The following is a 20595-nucleotide window of genomic DNA, read 5'->3' on the forward strand; positions in this document are numbered from 1 at the left end:
TTTACTCATGAAGCCCACACTAAAGAGCAGCATCTCATCCTTTAACTGCCCACTCCTTCAGCCTGTATTTTATGCATGTCTGTTAGTGACGTTGGCAGTAAAGTGGTTCTTCTTAATTACACCAAAACTTTGCCAAAAGAGCATTTGTGTGTTCATGTAAAACCATCAGGCTTAGGGGAAGTGATGAAACAACCAGAGTAACTCTGGTCTTCTTTGGATCAAGGCACTTTGGCTTCAATATAGAATTCAGAATACACTAACAACTTACTTTTCTTCTGACATTTGCTACAACAAAGTTCAGACAACCAACAGTGACCTGGAGGTCAGACATTTCCCAACTGATAAGATCAGCCGGACCACTGCCCCAGGCTCTTCATTCCACCAGCTGATCTTTTAAAGCTCAGAAGTTCCCAGCATGATGAAATCATCACGCTTCATTGACAACAAATACATGCTTGTTTTCTGTAATAAGCAATGAAGAACATTAATTATTCAACACAATTTCGACTTCAGAAAAATCATGGATTATGCTCAACTCCTCTTAACACCTAGACAGGAGGAGCCAGAGTGCAAAGATCTCTCAGATGTAGATGGTGACACTATCCACTGAGAGGTGATGCAGTTCATGAGGAGGAGAATCAACCCAGACACGTTTCTGTATTAATTTCCTTTCATTGGGAGGCATTTACTGATGGTGGACAAGGAACACCACACAATTCTGTAATTGCATGCATCCACTGCTTCCACTAAAAATGCATGCAGTATTGACTTGGAAAACAATGTCCCAAAAGGACAGAATAAAGATCTGTCCATAGAAATAGCACATAGTGTAGCATGCAGTATTCATTCCACAGCATTCAATTTGCCCAGGAGATTTCCACATTCTGTTACAAAAAAGCTGCCTATTAACTCACACCTTGAGACAATAAATACAAATAAAAACCCAAGGTCTATAAAATTCAGATACTGAACGACTCAAGACTTCCTAAAATTAGTCTACTACATCCACAATACAGTAAGGATTTCAAAAAGACAACAGGTACACTGAATCGAGAGAAAGAGGGGAAGAAAGAAAACGCAGCTTTTGCAAAGATGGCTAACAGAAATCATCTCTGAAAGCTCAGATGAAAAGCAGAGGCTTCTTATGTACCAAAATAAATAAAATATATGCTTTCCTCCTGTAAATTAATTCTTCACAGGTGAATACATATAGAGCTCATCTGCCTTTTTACTTTACCTAGTCCCAATCCAGCCTCACCGACTACCACAGATATCCTGTTACAGAAATGCAGTTAAAACACAAAAATACAGGTTAAAAAAAAAAAGTGATGTCTCTATCTGGAACATTCTTGGAACTGTGATTCAGTGCTAATTCAAAAGTACTCACATCCAGTTTAAATAATCTTCCCAACTGATGCTGCAAAAGGAAACAATTAGGAAATGGAAGTCTCAATGATCACTCAAAAACAACACAGACCAGCAGGGCTTCTGAAAATTCATGACCTTCACCTCTCTCAACCTGTTCTAGCCCCTTATATATGCACATATCCTCTTTTTTCACCCCATCAAACAGACCATTGATCATATTTTATAGAATCTTAAACTGAGGCTACAGATGCTTGCAGACTATTTTTTTAAGTTCCACTTTAACTGCACGATTGCTTCAGTCTCTTCACACCGCTAAAAGGAACCAGCAGTCAAATACTCAGACATGAACAAATAAACACATCCATCCGTGTGGCACATTGATTAGCACCTACCTTTGCCTGTAGTCATTGCTCTCTGCAGTGCTGGCTTGCTGCTGGGGAAGGGCACTGTGCTCGGGAGCAGCCCCACGTCTCTCAGTACATGTTTCTCAGCAACTTAATCACCAGCAAACTCGCCAGCCTCCTACACCACTTTGCTGTGTGACCTAGCAGGCGATTGCCACCTCTCCTCCAAAATAAAAGCCTGTTCAGCATGCAGCTGAGCTCCATGTGCCCCCTGTGCCTGCCTGCTCGCACCCCTCCCCTTCCACGTTTGAGAATTTCAGAGTAGGTATTTATTTTGTAAATAAAACGCTTATTTACAAAGCTGTTAAAAGGGACTAAAGTGCCTCTTGTCCATTTATACTTTCCACGAGGATGTACTACCAGTTAATGGTGTTCATTCAAATACCACTCGGACATTACTGCTCTCTCAGCTCCCACACACGTGGAGGTATTTATTTGCTTTTTTCATGCCCTAAAAATGCTGAGTCAATGAAATCAATCTTTTATTTCACTTGGTATTTCAACTTGAGAACTGTATTAATAGAGAGCAAGCCATAATGGAAATTTAATTACACAAGGAGGTATGAAGGCAAAAAAGCACAGTGCAGCATTTACTGGTTCAAAACATCTGTTATCCTGGACAGCTGTTCCTCCTTCCCGTCTGCAATTCCACTGCTTGGATGTGTGTTGACAAACAAACAATATTCCACCCTCAGATACATGGCATCACTTGGCAAATGTGGGTGATTTTCCTTCATATAATAAATATCAAAATAGCTTCCAATGACTCAGCTTTATTACCAGCAAAGCTCAGGAATCTAAAATAGTTCCAGTTTTCATCTATTTAACTCCAAGTTCTCCACTTCACAAACAGAATCCATTTAGTAAATAGCGTATTTGTCTTATACATCCTCCCAAATATAGAAGTAGTTCTACTGAAAAGTAGCATTGCTCCCTCTTCATAGGTTTTCAGTAACTGAAATTATGCATCTTTTATTTTAGCACTGTTTTAATTAACTTGCTTACTCTTAAAACACTCACTCATGCAGTCAGCTACCAAAACTGCATCCTCCCCTCACCTTACTCCACGCAAGTATCCACGGGGGAGAGATCTCAGCTCCAGAATTCTGGCTTTAAGATCTCCTGCTTTGATTTCCTTCTAGCCCAAGAGCACTACCACCTCCACTGTCCCTAAATCTTGCTCTTTGAGTCAAAATTCAACAAAAAGGTTTAATGCCCTCCTTGTCCACAGGAACACCACTGCAATATCCCTTCATGCACAAATATAAATGCAGCTCCCAAAAAACTGTGTGACTTCCATAAAAAAATAAATGTTTACATCAAAGAGCATACTATTAGGATATCACAATGATCAAAAGCATAAAAAACACACCTAAACATTTTGACTGCAAATAGCTTTGGTTTGGGTAATTGATTCTTATCAGCCTGTATTTTTCAGTAATTATTTTATTGTTAACCTGTACTGAAATTTGATTATAAACTCTTCTGGAGTCCAAGTGTGATTCAAAGTAAACTCAAATCCATGGAAAATATGTAAAGTTTATGTTGAGGTCCTTCCAGATAATACCAAGGAAACCCACAGAGCATGAATTTCTTGGAACCTCTGTCCAATAGCCTCTCTCTGTATCACATCCAACTAAAGATCATCACACAATGCCACTCAAAGACAGCAGCTGACTAGCTGGCAATTACTGGCTCTTTCATGCTGAAAATGTATTTGTCCCAGGGGAATAAGGCATCTGCATAATTAGCAAAAGCAGTTACACAGAAAATAATTAGCTTGCTGAAAGCCCAAAGGGGGAAAAACTATAATTTTTGCTTCAAGAGGCTGACTAATTATATGCCAAGAAACAAAACAGAGATGCACTGAGAATCATCGAGAAATCCAGCATGGATTTTAACTTCATATTCTAGCTATAAGGGCTGCTGGTAGCCTAGCAACAAGCAGCATACTTGGGCATGCCAAATCCTCCTCTGACTTAATGAAACACCTCAGATTACTATGCAAACCTCCTCCACCCCACCATGATTCTTGTGTTACTAAATGATAAAAACAAACCCTAGCCAAAAAAACAATCAAACGATTCAAGATAAACTCAATTAAGCACTAATGGACTACAGTATAGAAAGATAAGCAAAAACAAAACATGAATTATTTTCAGAGACTTGAAATTCACAGTCTGACTAGAGTTGATTCATTAGATTTCTTCTGCGGGTTAAGAAAATGTCCGATTATCTTAAGCAACTTTTCTAGTCGTCTGCATAAGATTTCTGTTCATTTGTGTCTGGGGAACCACTAGATGTGAAATCTTTAACAAGTTAGAGCAACTCACTAATCTCCAAAGTACTCCTGATATACAAACAGCGCTGCTGCAATTCCTTCCTTTTACCTGAATCCTCAGTGAGCTGGTAGAGGAAACTGTTATCCCAAACCGTAGTCTCAGAGCCAAGAGACCAGTTTTTACTGTGTTCCACCATTCCAGAAGCCACAGCTGCTGTCCCAACTGCCCAGTACCACTGTGTTCTGTGATAAGAGAGGTTTTGACAACCACTTTGAAGTCTCGTTGTGATTAGCACAACTCTGGTGCTCAGTTGTGAGTGACCTTTCAGCCAAAAGCCTGCTCTTGGTTACCCACAAGAGAAGCACATTCACACACCCATCAACCACTCTGCCAGACTCAAAGGGTTATCAAGACTGAGCTATTCCCACTATTTCCTGAGAAAGACAAATCTTTTGCACGTGCATTATCTATCACCATCCTCCCTGGTGACTGACAACTGCTGAAAGTGTCACCTTTGTTCAGAAAGTGTCAGGGACACAAGAAACCTGACAAAGTTAGCTTGTCTTTCACAGGCCACAATAAACTTGTGACTGTGGGTGAAGATAAATCTCCTTTTGCTGGCTTACACAACCTCAAAGAGATAAAGTGAAAGTTGCACAGAGCTGTTGACACACGAGATAGGACGAGCATGTAAAGCTGTATTTGTGTGAGCTTGGAGGGTAGGGAAGAAGCAACAAACAAGCCTATGGCACTAAGGGAAACTGAACCCTCCCCTCAAACACACACAAAAGATGTTAATAAGTAATGTTGTCATTACTGGCTTCACAAATGAGAACTACTTTAATTCTGCAACTATAGAGGTTTTCATTTCTAGGGAAGATGAAAAGGTTCTTGCAACACAGGAGATCCAAGGCTGTGCTCTCTCTGACCCTTAACACTCCTCCACTCTCCCTTTTCCCCCAGGCTACCTTTTTGTCTCAATGTTCATACAGGAGATTCTGCTGAGGAGAAATCCTACCACACACACAAGACTCCAGGGATTGCATCCTGCCACAGCACAAGCAAGAACAGTGAGACATCAGAAAAATCAGGTTAAACAGAAAGAAGAATACAGGAGTACTTGTGTTGGGAAGTACTGAAAGACTGTCCATGGAGTCAAGGACAGAAGATAGGGATCACATAAGGTCTCAGGACCTCGATGCACAAAAAGGGGAAATCTTGCACTGAAACGGTGACAAAGGAGTATAAAAGAAAAAAAATCATTTCAATGAAGCCTAAAAGCAGAAGACCCGATACACACCAATGCTTTAGATGTAGCAATACATCTCAGATCACAAGTCTGCCTCCTAGAAACACCGAAGAACAGCAATCTACATAATACAATGATGCATCAAATTGCTTTTGCTTTTTTTGAAAGCCCATTCTATTCCACTGCTAGCAAGAGAAAAATCCCACCTTAGCCTAGCCAAGTGGAAAGCAAGGAAGTTGAATCAGCAGTAAATGTATTTCAGTTTGAGTAAGGGTTTCAGAGAAATCACCTGGGAGGTTGGGAACCTAAACAAGTTTGCTAAAGGATTAAATATTTACTCCCCCTCCCACTTGTTAAAAAAGAACACGAACATTTGTTTCTCAGCTGTATTTTTTTAGCCCTGTAAGCCTCATCCACCTGTACAGACAAAATACTCCTGCATTATGCAAAAGTGTAATTTTAACCCATTCCATCACAGAGGAACCTGTACTAGACCTTCATAATTCTCAAACATACAAGATAGTACATCACATTTCTATAACTTCAGGATTTTCAAATCAGTTAATTTTATTGTTTCTGCAGGGATGACGTTTCCTGTGTTGTAAAATGGTTATGGCAAGAAGAATAGTGCCCAGAAGTGAAAAGGTATTTTTTCCTATTTAAAAGAGAAAACACCTCTCTGCTCTCTTGACTTCCAAGAGCCTGGTGGGAATGAGTGGGACATCATCTCCCCTGCTCCTGGCCTTGCCGAGGGTGTCAGCTTGCTCTACTCAACTGTCAGCAGAAAGATGCATTTCCTCACCAAGAATTCTCACAAAAATCTGTTGTTAAACAAGGTGTAATACCTACTAAAATTACTTCCTAGCTCTTAAGCTTATCTGTAAACACAGTAGCAAACAGCTGTTATTACAGTAAGCAAAATACTAGTCTCAGACAAGGCAGACAGAATTAAGGCTCTGATAAGGGTTTTTGGCTATTAGTCCTAAACAGACAAAATACGCAAACTTAGTGTTCTGGCTTGAGACATATTTGAGAGGAACTCCAGGACCCTTAGAAACTGCAAAATACCAACATAAGCTTTAAACAGAACACTGCTGCATTATTGTGTACACTCTCTGTGCCTCTTAGGGCATTAAACTGAAAAGGCAATTCTTCTCTGAAATTACTATTTAATTTTCTTAATGAACCATGCACATGGACTTGAGAACAGGAGGTGTATTTCCCTAATGTAACTCAATAGGAAAAGAAGACAGCTATAGACCACCTTCTCTCCTTGAAACTTCCTAATCCTTCTGATACAAGAAGACAGCAAACAAACTGAACACCCATTTTATTTGTTGCAAAAGCACTGTGTATATTTCTGAACAGTCACCATACTTGCTTCTCCTAAGAGAATGCTTGCTGTATATCCATTTGAATGCCTCACCAGTTGAAAATTGCTAAAAGCACCAAAAAGAGAATACAAGCACTTCTACTCACCAACTGAAGTCTGGACCATGTTTCCAGATTTTTGGACCTCATCGAATTTCGTAAAAATTACATTCAACCTGTTTGAGAGAAACACATCATGAATGACTTAATTTAAATTTTAGGAATATTAGAATCATAAAACCACTAAGGTTGGAAAAGACCTCTAAGACCATCGAGTTCAACCTTTAACCCAGCACCACCGTGTTTACTACTAAACCATGTCCTCACATGCCACATCCACATGGCTTTTGAACACTTCCAGGGATGTGATTCCAACTCTTCCCTGGGCAGCCAAATTCTAATATGTTATGATGCAATAGAACAGATTTGGCTTCACTCAGGTCATTTGGAGCACTGTCAAAAACGTCAGCAGAAAATGTCAATGCAAGGAAGTTATTTAAAATTTAAAAACCCAACATCAACATACAACAGTTGAAAAGAAAACCTGAGATATAATTGAAAATGCTACATTACCAAAGATGTGATATGGCTAATTGTAGATGCACTTCCAGTTCATCAGCATTTTATCTTAACTATTTGCAGAAATACCATAAAAAAATCAAAAAACCCTCCCCCAAAAAAACCCCAAAAACAAAAAGAAAAAAAAAAAAGCAAAAAAAAAAAAAACCCCAAACCAACTTGACACAACATTAGTCTTTGGCCCTGACACATTCCCATTTATGTCACAGGCCTAGCTCAGCAGAAGATCCTTATCACATCTCATCATTCCTTCCCAGTGAGTTTATTACTTTAAGGCACATTGTGGGAGCAGACGTTTCCACTGGAGAACAAGAGGCAACAGTGCTGCCTCCACCTGCATGTATCCCAACTCTAAAACCACCTCTTCCCTCTGAGCACTGACAAGCTGCATCTGCTCCTCAGGTCTAACCAAGCTCTGCCCTGACCACTGCAGATGCAGAGCAGTTTTCTAACACACCTGAAACTGCAGAAGCAGAGGGGCGTGGCTTTAATTTTGACATAGGTTTGGTTGCTTTTTGTTTGAGGTTTTGGTGGGAGTTTTCCGGAGGGAGGGAGGCTCCTTTTTTCTAACTAAAATCTTAAAATTGATTATTTTGTTTGTGGGTTATTGTTGTTTATGACAGCCTAATTTGCATAAACACAAGCTACTCTGAAGCATCTCCTCCCTACATATGCAGAACATACAAGAAAAATATTAAATCCCTTAATCTTAAATCCGTTAACTTAAGATTTGTAATAATTTTTGTAGTTTTCCAAAGATGCTGCAACATACTTTGGCAAAGGTACAGGATCTGCATTAAGTAAATCTGAGTGTTTACCACATCAAAAAATAAAAAATGAAATGATCCCAGGAAAAGGTTCAATCATTAGGCTCCCGAAGTCTTCTGAAGGAAGGAAGGGAATAAAAAGCAGCCCAAAAATAGTGAAGACCTAAGGAAGGACATTCTCAACTTACCGAGACTGGGGTAATCCTTTTTTACTGAGATCAGCCCTTACACGTTCACCAACATGTCTGTAAATTTCCACAAGGCTGTTTATTGCTGCATCTCGAACCTGGACGTGAGAGATGAGAGAAATCAATTATCTTTACAATTAAAATTAGTAAATTCCTAATACGTCCTACCTCAGAAAACTAAATTTGTTTATTTCTCAGCAACAGCAGCTGCCACTATACACATTACCACACATTTCATGAAGGAGCTTCCAACCCTGCCTTTCACATGTTAACAGTATCAGTGGGTAATTGAATTGAGAAGCCAGGGAAGGTGTAAGATGAAAGGTTTCCTGCAGAAGGAGCTTGGCTGCCTTTGCCAAACTCCTCCCATTGTGTACAACAGGTACATTTACTGGATAAAGAAAGGATCGACACGCAAACAGACCTTATATTACTGAGATATTATACAATAAACTGATTTTTAATGCTGTTTTAAAAACTTACATTTCTATGTTGATAGCAAAACAGGGAGGAGTAATCAATTACCTGAGTCACCATGAATTTTGCATATTTTCCAAACTGATTTGCAAGAAATTGCTGAGCACAGCTTTCCCTCCAGCCAACAGAAGAGACACAAATCTGATTAAAGTGTCACCTTTCTGTACTAAAACCCTTCCTCCACTAGGCACAGCAGGCAAAGAACGTAAACAAACTCTCTGCTCTGCCTACAGAAACACCCAGAGAGAGCTGTGCACTTCAGCTTCTCAGAAGATGGCCCAGCACCTCCAGGACTAGACATGGAATATCCTGAGGACACAAGCTAGAATTGCCTATAGGTGGGAGCTGAAGGGCAGGCACACATACCCTGCCTCCCAGTCAAAGAAAACCCAAACACTTGACTCTCCCCATCCTCCTGCCCAGCAGGTCCCTGCCAGCCTCCAAACCCCTCCTGCACTCACACCAGCCTTTACTCAGTGCTCTTGCCTCTGTTTCCAGCCCATCAGCCCCATCTGCTACCAACACTGCTGGGCACAGCAGTCTGTGGGGACTCTTTGGTGCCTCCAGTTTCTGGGAACACAGACCCCAACCCAGCCTGTGCAGAGCAAGGATTACCCCTCTGGGACAGTTATGCAGAGGCACAGCTGCAGGACTCTGTACATCCCAAAGAGCAAGGCAAGGAGCCCCCATCATCATACTTGGTATAGTCTACCACAGCAAGAACAAAGCTTTAGTAATTTTATTTTTGAGAAAATGATCACGGTTTAAGTACTATTTCTGAAAAGGGCTCTAATGGAACGGCTTCCACATCCACAACAAAAGAAAAAAAACTGGATTCGGCCTGGAATTGTTTCTCGATGCTCTCTCCAAGAGAGGGCAGCAGTGGCCAAGCCCAGCAAGCCTCCAGCGCTCAGGAGGCACCAGCAGCACAGCAGCAGCTCCAAGGGAACCCAGGACCAGCCCCTGCCCCAGGGCAGGCACTGTTTCACCGAGAGCCACTGGCACAGCGATTTTTGTCTGACCAATTCAGGCACAGGCTTTCTGGGGATGAGGAACCAGACCCAGGAGAAAGGGAAAGAGATCAGCTTTGTTTCCCCTTGCAGCTGGATTACAGGACAATGAGCTGTGCCCGACACAGGAAGAAGCAGCACAGAGGGAAAATTTCTCAAGCCCTAAACCCAAGATTGCCTTGAAGGGTAACAGCTTGCTTAGTCCCAGCTCAGAACTACAGAGGACCCTAAACAGTAAATTTCTTGCAGTAATAGGTTTGCCATCCTGTACTGGCATAAGCAGCAAGGGAAGGCTGCTTCACTCTCAGTCCTCCTCTTAGCAAGGGGAGGCCCTGACAGCCACAGTAATATGGCCAACTCCCCGGAGCAAATATAAACCCATTCTCCAGCTGGACACCCACACCTCCTTCCAGCTGAACACCCTCTCCAGACCTGGATCACAGATGTGTCACTCATGCTGGCTTAACGACCAATAGTATTATTCAAAAGCTACTAGTACACATTACACAACGAGTTTGAACAGTACTTCTCCACCTCCCTATTCTCACTAACCCCACATACTTGCATCTAATTCCAAACAAGACAAAAAGCACTTAGGAGCAACAGATTTTATTCCACTTGTATTTTCATTTTCACTGATTAAAGGTCCTGGTGCAGATTGCCTCCACCCCCTATTCAGAAACTGCCTGTACAACTTCTGGCAGTGCACATGGCCAGGCTGTCTGACTGGCCCCATTTGCCCTCCCCGCCCAGACTGGTTTCTCTCTGAAGGTGAGGGGTGCTGCACTGAGCCCAGAGGGATCCCTGCAGCATCCTCTGTATTCAGGCTCCAAGGCACAGGAGTTCCCTTCCCACAAAGGTTTCCCTCTTCTGTTCATCTCACCTGCAGATTCATGTTGTTCTGCTGAACCCTTGGAGTAACTAATATGCTGGTTTGGACATAATTCACATTATACCTCTCCAAAACCAGCCAAGGGTTCTGTGTGCACAGCATTGTTCAGAGCTCACCAGCAGCAGCACAATTAGCTCATTTAACAACAAGGCAACCAGCACAACCTTTAGATGTGACTCACAGCAAAAGCTCACCTGACTGTTTGGATCTCCAAGTAAGTTACATATATGTGGCACTATCTTACTCAGTGTTAAACTCTGAGCTCCAGATCTGGGAATAAAGAACAAAAAGCAGCATTATGAATCACAGAACAGGCTCATGTACACAACACAGGTTTGCAGAAATTTTGACTTACGCATTGAGTGTTGCAATAAGGCAGAGACAAATCCCTTCTCTTGTCCGAAAATTCTTGTGTTTGAATCCTCCTAGCATCCTGTCCCACACGTACTGCAGAAGACAGGAAAGAGAAAAAATTAGATGGGGTAAAAAACAGATTCTCTTCCAGCAGACATACACCACACCACCTCTGGAGCTCAAATATAAGCTTTACACCCAGCCAAGCAGAACAGGACAAAAAGGAGCAAGATACTTTTAGATCTGACTAATTCTTTGTTTTGTGCTGAGTTGTCAGTAAATCCCCACTACCTAAAACAATACTCATACTTACAGAAAGCAAGTACCTTCCACAAACCTGGTACAGTAACTCTTGACATATACTCATCCCATCCTTAAACCTGGTACAGTAACTCTTGACATACACCTATCCCATCCTTGGGAAATCCATGAGACACACTCCCATGTGTATCCTGTTAGGCAATAGCCTTTCCAAGTGAAGCCAATATCTTACAAAAAGGTGTAGGGAGATGAAGCCATTTCAGACAGAAAGATGGCAGAGACAACCTTCTGACAGCAAAAGGGTTTCCTTTTTTTTACACAGCCAGTAACTCATGCTGTAGAGGGCTGCTGAACATACCTGAGGGTTAGCAGCTTGTTCCATGATTTTCAGCAGCAAGGTCTGATCCTGCTCCCTCACTGAGTCCTTAGAATCTCCCAGCCTATCAAGTAAACTTGGCAGCACTAAGGAAAGAAAACAGGAACATTCAAATCCCTCAGGAAAAAACTGTAACAGTGGCAGAGCCCCTCTGCTCTCCCCCAAAGCCCAATGGAGGCACTGGCCTTGCCTCTTCAGCAGAGCCTCCCAAGTGCTCTCCTTGGAAGAAAGACAGCTCTGAGTCCAGCAGCCAGTGCAGGTGCTGGCAGAGTGATGGTGACACTCACACAGAGACCCCTCACCTGTGCCAATCTGGGCCTTGAAGCGATCTTGCAAGCGGGACACAAGCGCAGAGATGATGTCAATCCCTAGGAGAACCACCTGCAAGCACAGAACAGGCAATGAATTAGGAGTGCACTGCATCTATGATTGCTGCTCTGTGCTAAATCCATATGTATAGATGTGCAAGGTACACAAATCATGTGCATAAACCATTTAAGTATTTGCAGTAACTAGCATTTCTAATTAATTGTAATTATTACAATCATAATTAGAAAATGGTACGCACTAAGAGTTAATTATTTACTGAGAGAAATTAAACCAAACACTTGTATGACATAACTGGAATTCAAACAAAGACACCTAGATTGACAGAAGCTTCATAACAGGCTGCAGGTAAGAAAACCTGCTCTATTAACTATGCTTACTTACTAGAACAAGGTACATTACATACTGAATGTACTGTGCAGCTTGCACGTAAAACACTTCTCAAAATCCTATAGATCACGATCGTGCTGGTACAAGACATTTCTCACTAAGTTTTTGGATAAGCACCAAGATTAATCATACCTGGAAATGTTAGGGACAGCCAGGCTGATGAGGTGGTGCCACCGGGGCTGTTCCAATGCAGCCCAGCTCCCCGTACATACACACAAGTGCACATATATACACATATATAGGCACATCGATACTCCCTCTACACAAACAACCAGAGCAGCCGTCATGGCCGCAAGCCTGCCAGAGCTCAAGGAGTGTTTGGACAAGGTTCTCAGGCACATATGGGGTTGTCGGGGTTGTCGTGTGCAAGAGCCAGGAATTGCAGTTGATGATCCTTGTGAGTCACTTCCAGCTCAGGATATTCCATGCTACTGCCATACATACATATATATCTGTATGTATACTCCCTGTACATTCACGCACGTGTGTATATACACAGGTATATGGCTGTACTCGCTGTACACGCACACAGCTGTCTCTATAATCGCCTGTCTGTGCCCGCTGTCCCTGCACATTCCGACCCAGCTGTGCAGGCCCAGCAGCATGGACATCCCTGCAGCCCCGCCTTACCGGAGCGCTGCCGGGGCCGTGCCCCGCACTGCCGCGGCCGCTCGGCAGAGGGCGCGCTCCATCCCCGCTGCCGCCGCTCGGAGGCCCCGCCCTCTATGCAAAAAAGCGCCCGGCTGGCGCGGAGCACTCTGGGTAGCGCCGCCGCCGCAGGACTCAAACCCGGGTCGGAGCCGCCCGGGCGCGCCGGGTCCCGCGCGGTGCGCGCCCCCGAGCCGGGCGTCGGGCAACGGGCGGGCCGGGGGCGCGCCGCCCCTCGCCGGAACCTGGGCGAGGTTCGCGCTCCCCTACGGCCGGCGCGCCCCAGCCGCCGCCAACCGTCCTTATCTGGGGGTTGCGCGGCTGCTCAATGAGCGTATGGCGAGAGCAGCCCTGCTGACGCCTTAAACAACACAGCAGCGCCCGCTTCGTGCGCGGCGCAATTTTTGGAACCTCGCACCGCGGCGTATGCGCGGCGCGTCCTCAACAACGCTCGCCCCGAGCCCGACCGGGCACCCCTGGTGCCGTGCGAGACCCGTGCGGTGCTGCGAGCCCCTGGCACCGCTCCCGCGTCTCCCGGCACCGCTGGCCGTCACCCCTCCCACCCTCCGTCCCCCTCCTCGTCCATCAGCAGCCCTGCTCCCACCAGAGCCCGTGCGGGGCACCCGCGGTGCCACTCCGCGCCGAACCCCCCACGTTACTCCGCATCAGCTGTCAGGCCACAACCCTCAGCTTGTCACGTGCATTCACTACAAATTCGGTTCCATAACACTCAGGAATTATGCGTGGTGTGGCAGGGGAAACAGCCTATTACTCAATGCCAAGTCTCTGTGAAAAAAAACCTTCCTAAATACAAGCACCTGGATCCTAACTTCTCCCAACATACAACTTCACCTTCTCCAAAGAGTTCCTGCAGACTTCTCCCTTCACCGTAACAGACCCTTCAACACTGTCAAGTTTTAATTCAACATCAGTTATTCATACACCACCAAAGAAGAATTTTCCTCGTGTTTTTATTACGCTGTTTCCCTTTCACATTCATCTCGCACGCTGGATTCTCATCTGCCATTGACAAATGCCCAGCCAGCTGCCCCGAAGCCTATCGCTGCCGGTGTCTGCCAGCTCACTGGGAGCCTCCCGCCTGGGGTCCGGCAGCACAGCCCCAGCAACAGGGTGGGCTCCAGATCCTCATCAGTGGAGAGATGCTTTTAGGGAAAGTCAACGGGACTCTGAGTACCATTCACAGCTGTCTGATCAGACTCCCATCACATCAGCATCCTGCACAGAGATAAGTGTGCTGCCTGCAATTACAGAGATGTGCCCCAGGGATACGTTCGATCCCGGGAGAGGAAGGAATCCATTTCTTCTTCAAACTGCCCGCAAGCCAGGAAGAGTGAGGGGAACTGATGGCTCAAACATGAAAGGAAACACATGCACAGTGCAAACATATCCTGCAGTTCACCCCCAGGATAAGGCCAGGAGGATGAGCTAAGCCTTGCACAACTTTTTGCTGTTGTCCTTATAAATTAGCACAATCATTACGGTGGTGCTTGGACAGCTATTGAGGAAACAGCAACTGGGGTGAGCAAATGTTATTCCCGACTATGCTGGATTTATTTATCAACCCCAAAGTGACACCTGCCTCAGAAGGTCAGAGGCAGAAAGTAGAAATCATGTATGGATTGACAGAGTCAACAGATCCGCTACAGACAGATAACAGACAACGGAGGGCATGGCTGGCAAATGAACAAAGAATTAATTGAATTCCAGCCCTGGCTGCATTGGACTGACTGCACTGAAGAGCCCACCCGTTCACTGCCGGAACAGCGACTGAAGCTCTGCCTGAATTAACACACACCAGAGTCCAGGAGGAACCTCGGGAGCAGCAGTGGCCCTGTCAGCAGCCACCCCACTGCTGAGATCCTGACACAGACCTCTCCCCAGGGAAGCCAGCTGGCAGGCACAGCTCCACACCAAGGCACAGGAAGGGCACCTCTCCATCCGAAATTCCAGATAATGCTGCAATGCTGATAACTAGAGAACTATTACAGGCCTTTACATCAACACAGATCTTTTAGCCTCCCGTTTACACAGGCCCCCAAAAGAGTGATCTCAGAATCAGAGAGTGACAGCCCTCGGCCTGAGGGTCTGCCTCTGCTCATTTGACTCATGAGGTTCCCCAAGACAGTCAATAACGCAAGTTGTGCCACCCAGTATTCAGCTCATTTGGCATCTGCTGCTGCTTTGTCTTGTCTCAGAGTACTTTCTGTAGGCACCAAGGGCTGTCAGCAAACCCTTCTCCTGCCTCTCTCCAACTGCCAGGTCATCTCTCCCAATAAAGAAGCCTCTTGTTAGTTCCAAGGATGCAACACAGTCTTTCCCAATACAGACAATACTTTTTTTTTCCAGACGTCAACAAAAACAAAGTATCTGTCCTTTAATATCAGGGTGATGTTGAAAAACTTGCAGGCAGCTCCTCATATCAGAGAGCAAACAGCCCACCATCATCTGCTCCAGCAGTACATGCTCCAGCATGGCAGACAAGTAAATCCATCCAGTTTAAAACAAGACACAGCTAAACACACTCCCATAAAAGGGTAAAGAAGCTGCACAATCCAGCAACAGCTGATTGAGCACGAAGTGACCACAGTGAATCAGCCTCAGACCCTGTTGGCCTGGACAAACTGGGGAAGGGTGGGGGGAAGAGACAAACCCTTCCCTCCACTCACCACACCATGCCCCCCCAGGGATGTGGTGGTGGCTGCATGAACCTTCATCCCCTCTCTGCAGGGAAACAGCAGTGGGCTGTTGCAAAGTTGTTGCACTCTGCTGGCCTCCTGCTGAACCTTCCACACCTGGCAGCTTGGGACCTAAATGGGAATATTGGAGAGAGATTCTACAGCAGCTGTGACACCAGCTTGCTTCATGCTCTTTCAACATGCTGATTGCCACCACTGGTGACACAGCTTACTATTTCACTTTGAAGTCTGTCTGAGAGGCTTTTTTGGAGAAGAAATGGGAAATGGAAGACAAGACTTCTAAATCTCAATATGAAAAGAAAAAATCATTGTAAGAGTGTTTTTTGGAACAGTTGTTTAGATAATCTTTTGGATTAATAAGCAAAAGCATGGAGAAGCGTTTGTATACTTTCAGTATACTTTTGAAAGAAGGATAACACTTCAGATTACACACTGAGAAGTCAAAAGCAAATACTGATGGCTCACATCACTGCCGGACTGATCAGTGCTGATCAGTCAGACAGGGAGCAGTTTTAATTCCTTGTGACATGAAACATCCACCACAACTCACTCAAGCTGAAGTTAGATGATACCGGCAAATTCCGTTTTGAACTCGGAATTTTGGGTCAGCACAGCAGTAACCAAAGTCCTGTCAGAGAAAAGTGGATTCAGCTTCTGAAACGCTGACTGCTGTATCCCACCTGCACACTACTATAACCACATCCACCCTTGAATAGTCAATTTCCTTCTGCCATTCCAAGACTTAACATTTCATTTTCCAAGGCAGCATCACATTTGCAGTGGAAGCATGAGTCCATCTCCCCAGTCTAACAATCCTCACAGATGCTAAGATTTTCGTAGAACACAATTCGCAAAAACAACACCAGCAAACAAAAAGGCAGCAACAGTAGCATAACTGGTTTTACTGGCATGACTACAAGCTATAGTGAAAGAGCTGAATGGGGAAAAACTTCAAATATATATTCTTGGGTTCTTTGTCTAGATTGATGAGATACCATCCATTCTGTCACAGACACCACCTTTAAAATCCTCAAATTCCCTGATGGAATTAGGTGAATGAAATGAAACCACAAGCACTTGTAAAATAAGCAAAAACCTAGTTATTGAAAGTTCTTCTTCATTTACAAGCCTGGTAACAGATGAGCAACTCAGTAAAAAACGCATAGTTCTACAGTGAAATGAATTCCAGGAGAACTAAGGTCATTTAAATGTTGGGAGATATTAAGAAAAGGTTGTCAGAAATTATCACTACAGAGATGTATTTTTATCACTACTGTTAGGACACAAGGGTACCCTTCCTGTGCAAAAGCAAAATATTCCAATAATGATCTTCTGGATGCAGTAAAAAAAAAAAGCCAACAAAAGCCCCTCAGTTGTCTCTTGATCTAAAAGCTAGAGATTTGGTAGAACTCATGGGAAATTCGAAGCAATTTAAATTTTCACTACAAAAATTCCACAAAGACAGAGTGACGCTTAAAAGAACATTATCACCCTGAAATGCAGACATCTGCTTGCAGAAGAGCTGACAGGTATGTCTCAGGTAAAAGAGCTGGACCAAGTCAGCCCTCAGTCACACTGCTCCTTACCCTGCCTCCGCTCAGCAGAACTGAAGGGGGAAGTTCCAAAGAATTAAGTAATTCACCCAGTTTTGCAAAATTCTGAACTGGTCCTTGAGTGGCTGTGTATAATGAGGAGCAGACACTGGGCTCTCTCCAAAGGACACGGAGGGAAGCACAAGTTGCAGAGTCACTGCTGTAGAGTACAGGAGGTTTTTCTACCCTGAGCAAGGTCAAAGCTCCAGACAGCACAGCAGGTAAATCACCACTGACACAAACTACAATCTGCTAAGCCTCCAGAGAAGCAGCACTCATGGTAATACAACAGGAGACTTAGCAGCTGAAAGCAGAGCTACAACTTACTTCACACTTTCACATCCCAATTGCCCCCAGCACTGCTGGAAAAACAGCAGGAGTACCATTGTTTCAGAAAGGTGGTCCTGCTTATGCAGCATCTTATAGCTATGGATACCTGCCTAGCAGCACTCAATGCTCAGTGTCTTCACATGAAACAACACCAAAACAAAACACCTGCACTACCAACTGCTATTGCCTTTGGTTCCTCACACAAAGCAGTTAAATATCTTAGTCACAAACACTGCCACTATTCCTTACACTTCCATTGCCTCTAGCTGAGCATTTACACTTAACAGCCAGGTCCTCAGCCAGGAAGGAAAAATTAATATAACTGTGTGAGCACTGATGAGATCTTGCCCTGGGATCAGCTTGGGATCGGGACCACAACTTCCTTGTAGCTTTGGTAACTAGTTGCATCTCAGAGCTCAAGGCATCATGAAGCCTTATACAATGAGGGCTATTACAGAAAAGCAAAAAGAATACGGCAAGGAAAATAAAAAGAATATTGCATTGCCCTGTTTTGGTTTTTTGTAGGAAAACAGAAAGCCTTTATTAGGGAAGCTAATCAATTTCCAGCACAACAATGTGCCTTATTAACAGAACAGGCTGCTTTACCTATTAACATTGCCTTCCCCTCCATTAGCAGCAAAAGGCTGCTACAGTGCAAGTGAGAGATCACACTGGGAATCTGCCTGCAGGCAGAACCATATTAGCTAGAGCACGCCAAAAAGCTCCTAGCACAGAAGCACTGACCCCAACTCCATCTCTAACACTACAGGAACAGAAAGGGTCAGCACATTTTAAAATTGGAACAAAAGCGTTTCTGAGGGTTTAGACAGCATCTGGAAAAAACCAAGGCGAGCAGACAACCTAGCAGACAATCACCAACAATCTTCTGCTCCCTTAGGGCCAACAAAATCTAGTAACAACTGTGAGAATGTTCAAATATTCAGATACTCCCCTTGATCACTAGTTGCCAAGCTTCTGAACATCTGCACTTCCAGATTACACTATTCAACACCAGCTTTTATGTGGAACAGCAATACTGCAATGCAATGATGACAGGATGCATGGACAGCCTTATGAGGAGGGCACCAAAGAGGTGCAGACATAGCAAAGTCCCACAAGCTGTTGGCAATGTGAGAAAAGCTGGGGATCAATCAGGGAGGCAGAGCAGCCACTGTGGTGAGAAATAGGCAGCAGCAGAACCGAGTAGGAAACTTACTAGATGATGACAGCTCTTGCTAGATCCTAATTAATGAAGCTTTGTTCTTGCCTTGTTTGGGAAGAAAGGAACAAATGCAATTAAAAATGCAACAGCATTTTCAGTAGCCAGTCTTTGTAACTCTCTGGAAACACCCTAAGACCTACAGCTTTCACAGCACCTCCCACCCTGCACAGACAGACATGCCTGCTCAGCATGTACCACATAGTCCTACACCTTTGAAAAGTGTCTCCAGACACAATCAGCAACAGCTTAATGGTACAACAGTGAAGAACTCCATTTAGAAAAGAAGATAGATTCAGGATGCCTTTGTCAGCCACAGAAAGACACAAGAGCCCAGGAGAGTGAAGAGATGGGTGCTAGGTAGAGAAAGGAGTGAGAGGTGGAAAGAAGGAATTCCACAGAGAAAGGCATCACTTCAGCCAGAATCCTAGTCATACTCTTTCTGACCCATTTGGGAGAAAACCCAGAGGATTACCCTTAAAGGCATGGGTTAAAACACTTCCCAGTCTTTCCTGTACCAGTGAGGGATGCAGCTGAGGTACATCTAACCCAGCATCTACGGCAGCCACAAGATCGAGCACAGCCCATACAGAGTGATACTTCCCACAGCTTACTGTTCAGTAAGGTCAGTGCAGACTGAGAGCTACTGCCTAAGCTGTTGGCTACATCAGTTTCTTCTTTGCCATTCCCTCTTATACCCTCTCCAAGCTATTCTTAACTGCTGGTTTTCAATTCATGTCAAACAAAGGAAAAACTTTCAGAGGCTTAGCATCAGTGCTACACTCCAGCTAAAACCAGGACCCCAGAAAAGAGAGTGCCACAAGAACACAGAAAGGTCTCAGTGCTGACCTGCTCACCTGAGTGTGCCTATGCAGGTGGAACCAGACCTCACATCAGCAGATATGTACCAGTGCCCATTGCAAGCTGGGCACTCTCTGCTTGAGCTGCTGTGTGACCCTGCAAGGGACAGGGACATTTGAGTGAAGTGACACCACTGGTCCAGGCCTAACATTCTGTAGACCTTCTTACACAGCTTTTGGCTCAGCAGCTTCAACCACTCTGCAGCCCGTGCATGCCTCTTGCACCTTTGTCTTACATCCAGCTCTTAGCACAGTTCTTGATCAAGTCAGGCATAATTTTTATTATCTTCTAACTTTTGGCAATTAGATCTCTTCCAAGACTTTGATCTATCTGGTCTAGGAAACCAATGAAAAAATATTCTGTCCCTGTCCATTTAAAAGCTAATTCTAGCTTAGAGGATAATTCTTTCCACATGCTTCAGAACCAAACTCCACATGTCACGTAACACAAAGGAAATAGAAATTATTTTATGTTGATCTCCTCAACTCCTTTTGACCTGTACTTCTCTTTGTCTTTTTGGCTGTCATCACTGAGATCTGGAGCAACAGCTGATGCATCACTGTGAGCTCTCACAAGAGAATAAAACATCTGTTTTCCTCCCTCAGACTGAAAACAGACGCCTTTTTAGTTGTGTCCAACAGATACTCAACTATATGACAGCATAGTGAAGCACAGTGCATCTAAATCACGGCACACCCTTGGGCCACATGGGTGCCTGGCATGCAGTCAAGAACCCAAAAAGGCTTTGCAATCTCAGGCTATCCATACCTATCCACAAGTATCCTGCACACATCAGGGGTAGTTTTCTTGCCTTGGCAATGTCTGCAGAACTGCTCTGGAGCAAACACCAAGTGCACCAAGGGCTGTGCAGTCCCACTGTGGCTCAGCTGTATATTAGTGGCTTTTCTAATAAGCTCTCATCCACCAACTCAC

General features: G+C 44.3%; 1 protein-coding gene and 1 non-coding gene across 2 annotated transcripts in view; one reads left to right on the forward strand and one right to left on the reverse strand.

Annotated features, from left to right (window-relative positions):
- Positions 1–20595, reverse strand: part of CLASP1 (cytoplasmic linker associated protein 1) — a 169543-nt gene that overhangs the window by 112203 nt on the left and 36745 nt on the right. Inside the window, exons 3-8 of the mRNA XM_088168262.1 lie at positions 11881–11959; positions 11561–11664; positions 10943–11034; positions 10782–10857; positions 8209–8306; positions 6783–6850 (exon numbers count right to left, since the gene is read on the reverse strand). Coding sequence (XP_088024388.1) covers positions 6783–6850; positions 8209–8306; positions 10782–10857; positions 10943–11034; positions 11561–11664; positions 11881–11959 — 517 coding nt within the window. The remainder of the gene's footprint in view (positions 1–6782; positions 6851–8208; positions 8307–10781; positions 10858–10942; positions 11035–11560; positions 11665–11880; positions 11960–20595) is intronic.
- On the forward strand, positions 13239–13355 carry LOC148223227 (U4atac minor spliceosomal RNA). The gene has a single exon (XR_015804955.1). It is a non-coding gene; the product is annotated as a U4atac minor spliceosomal RNA (small nuclear RNA).

This window comes from Sturnus vulgaris, chromosome 7 (genome assembly GCF_052056855.1).
Source record: "Sturnus vulgaris isolate bStuVul1 chromosome 7, bStuVul1.hap1, whole genome shotgun sequence".
Classification (NCBI taxonomy): Eukaryota; Metazoa; Chordata; class Aves; order Passeriformes; family Sturnidae; genus Sturnus; species Sturnus vulgaris.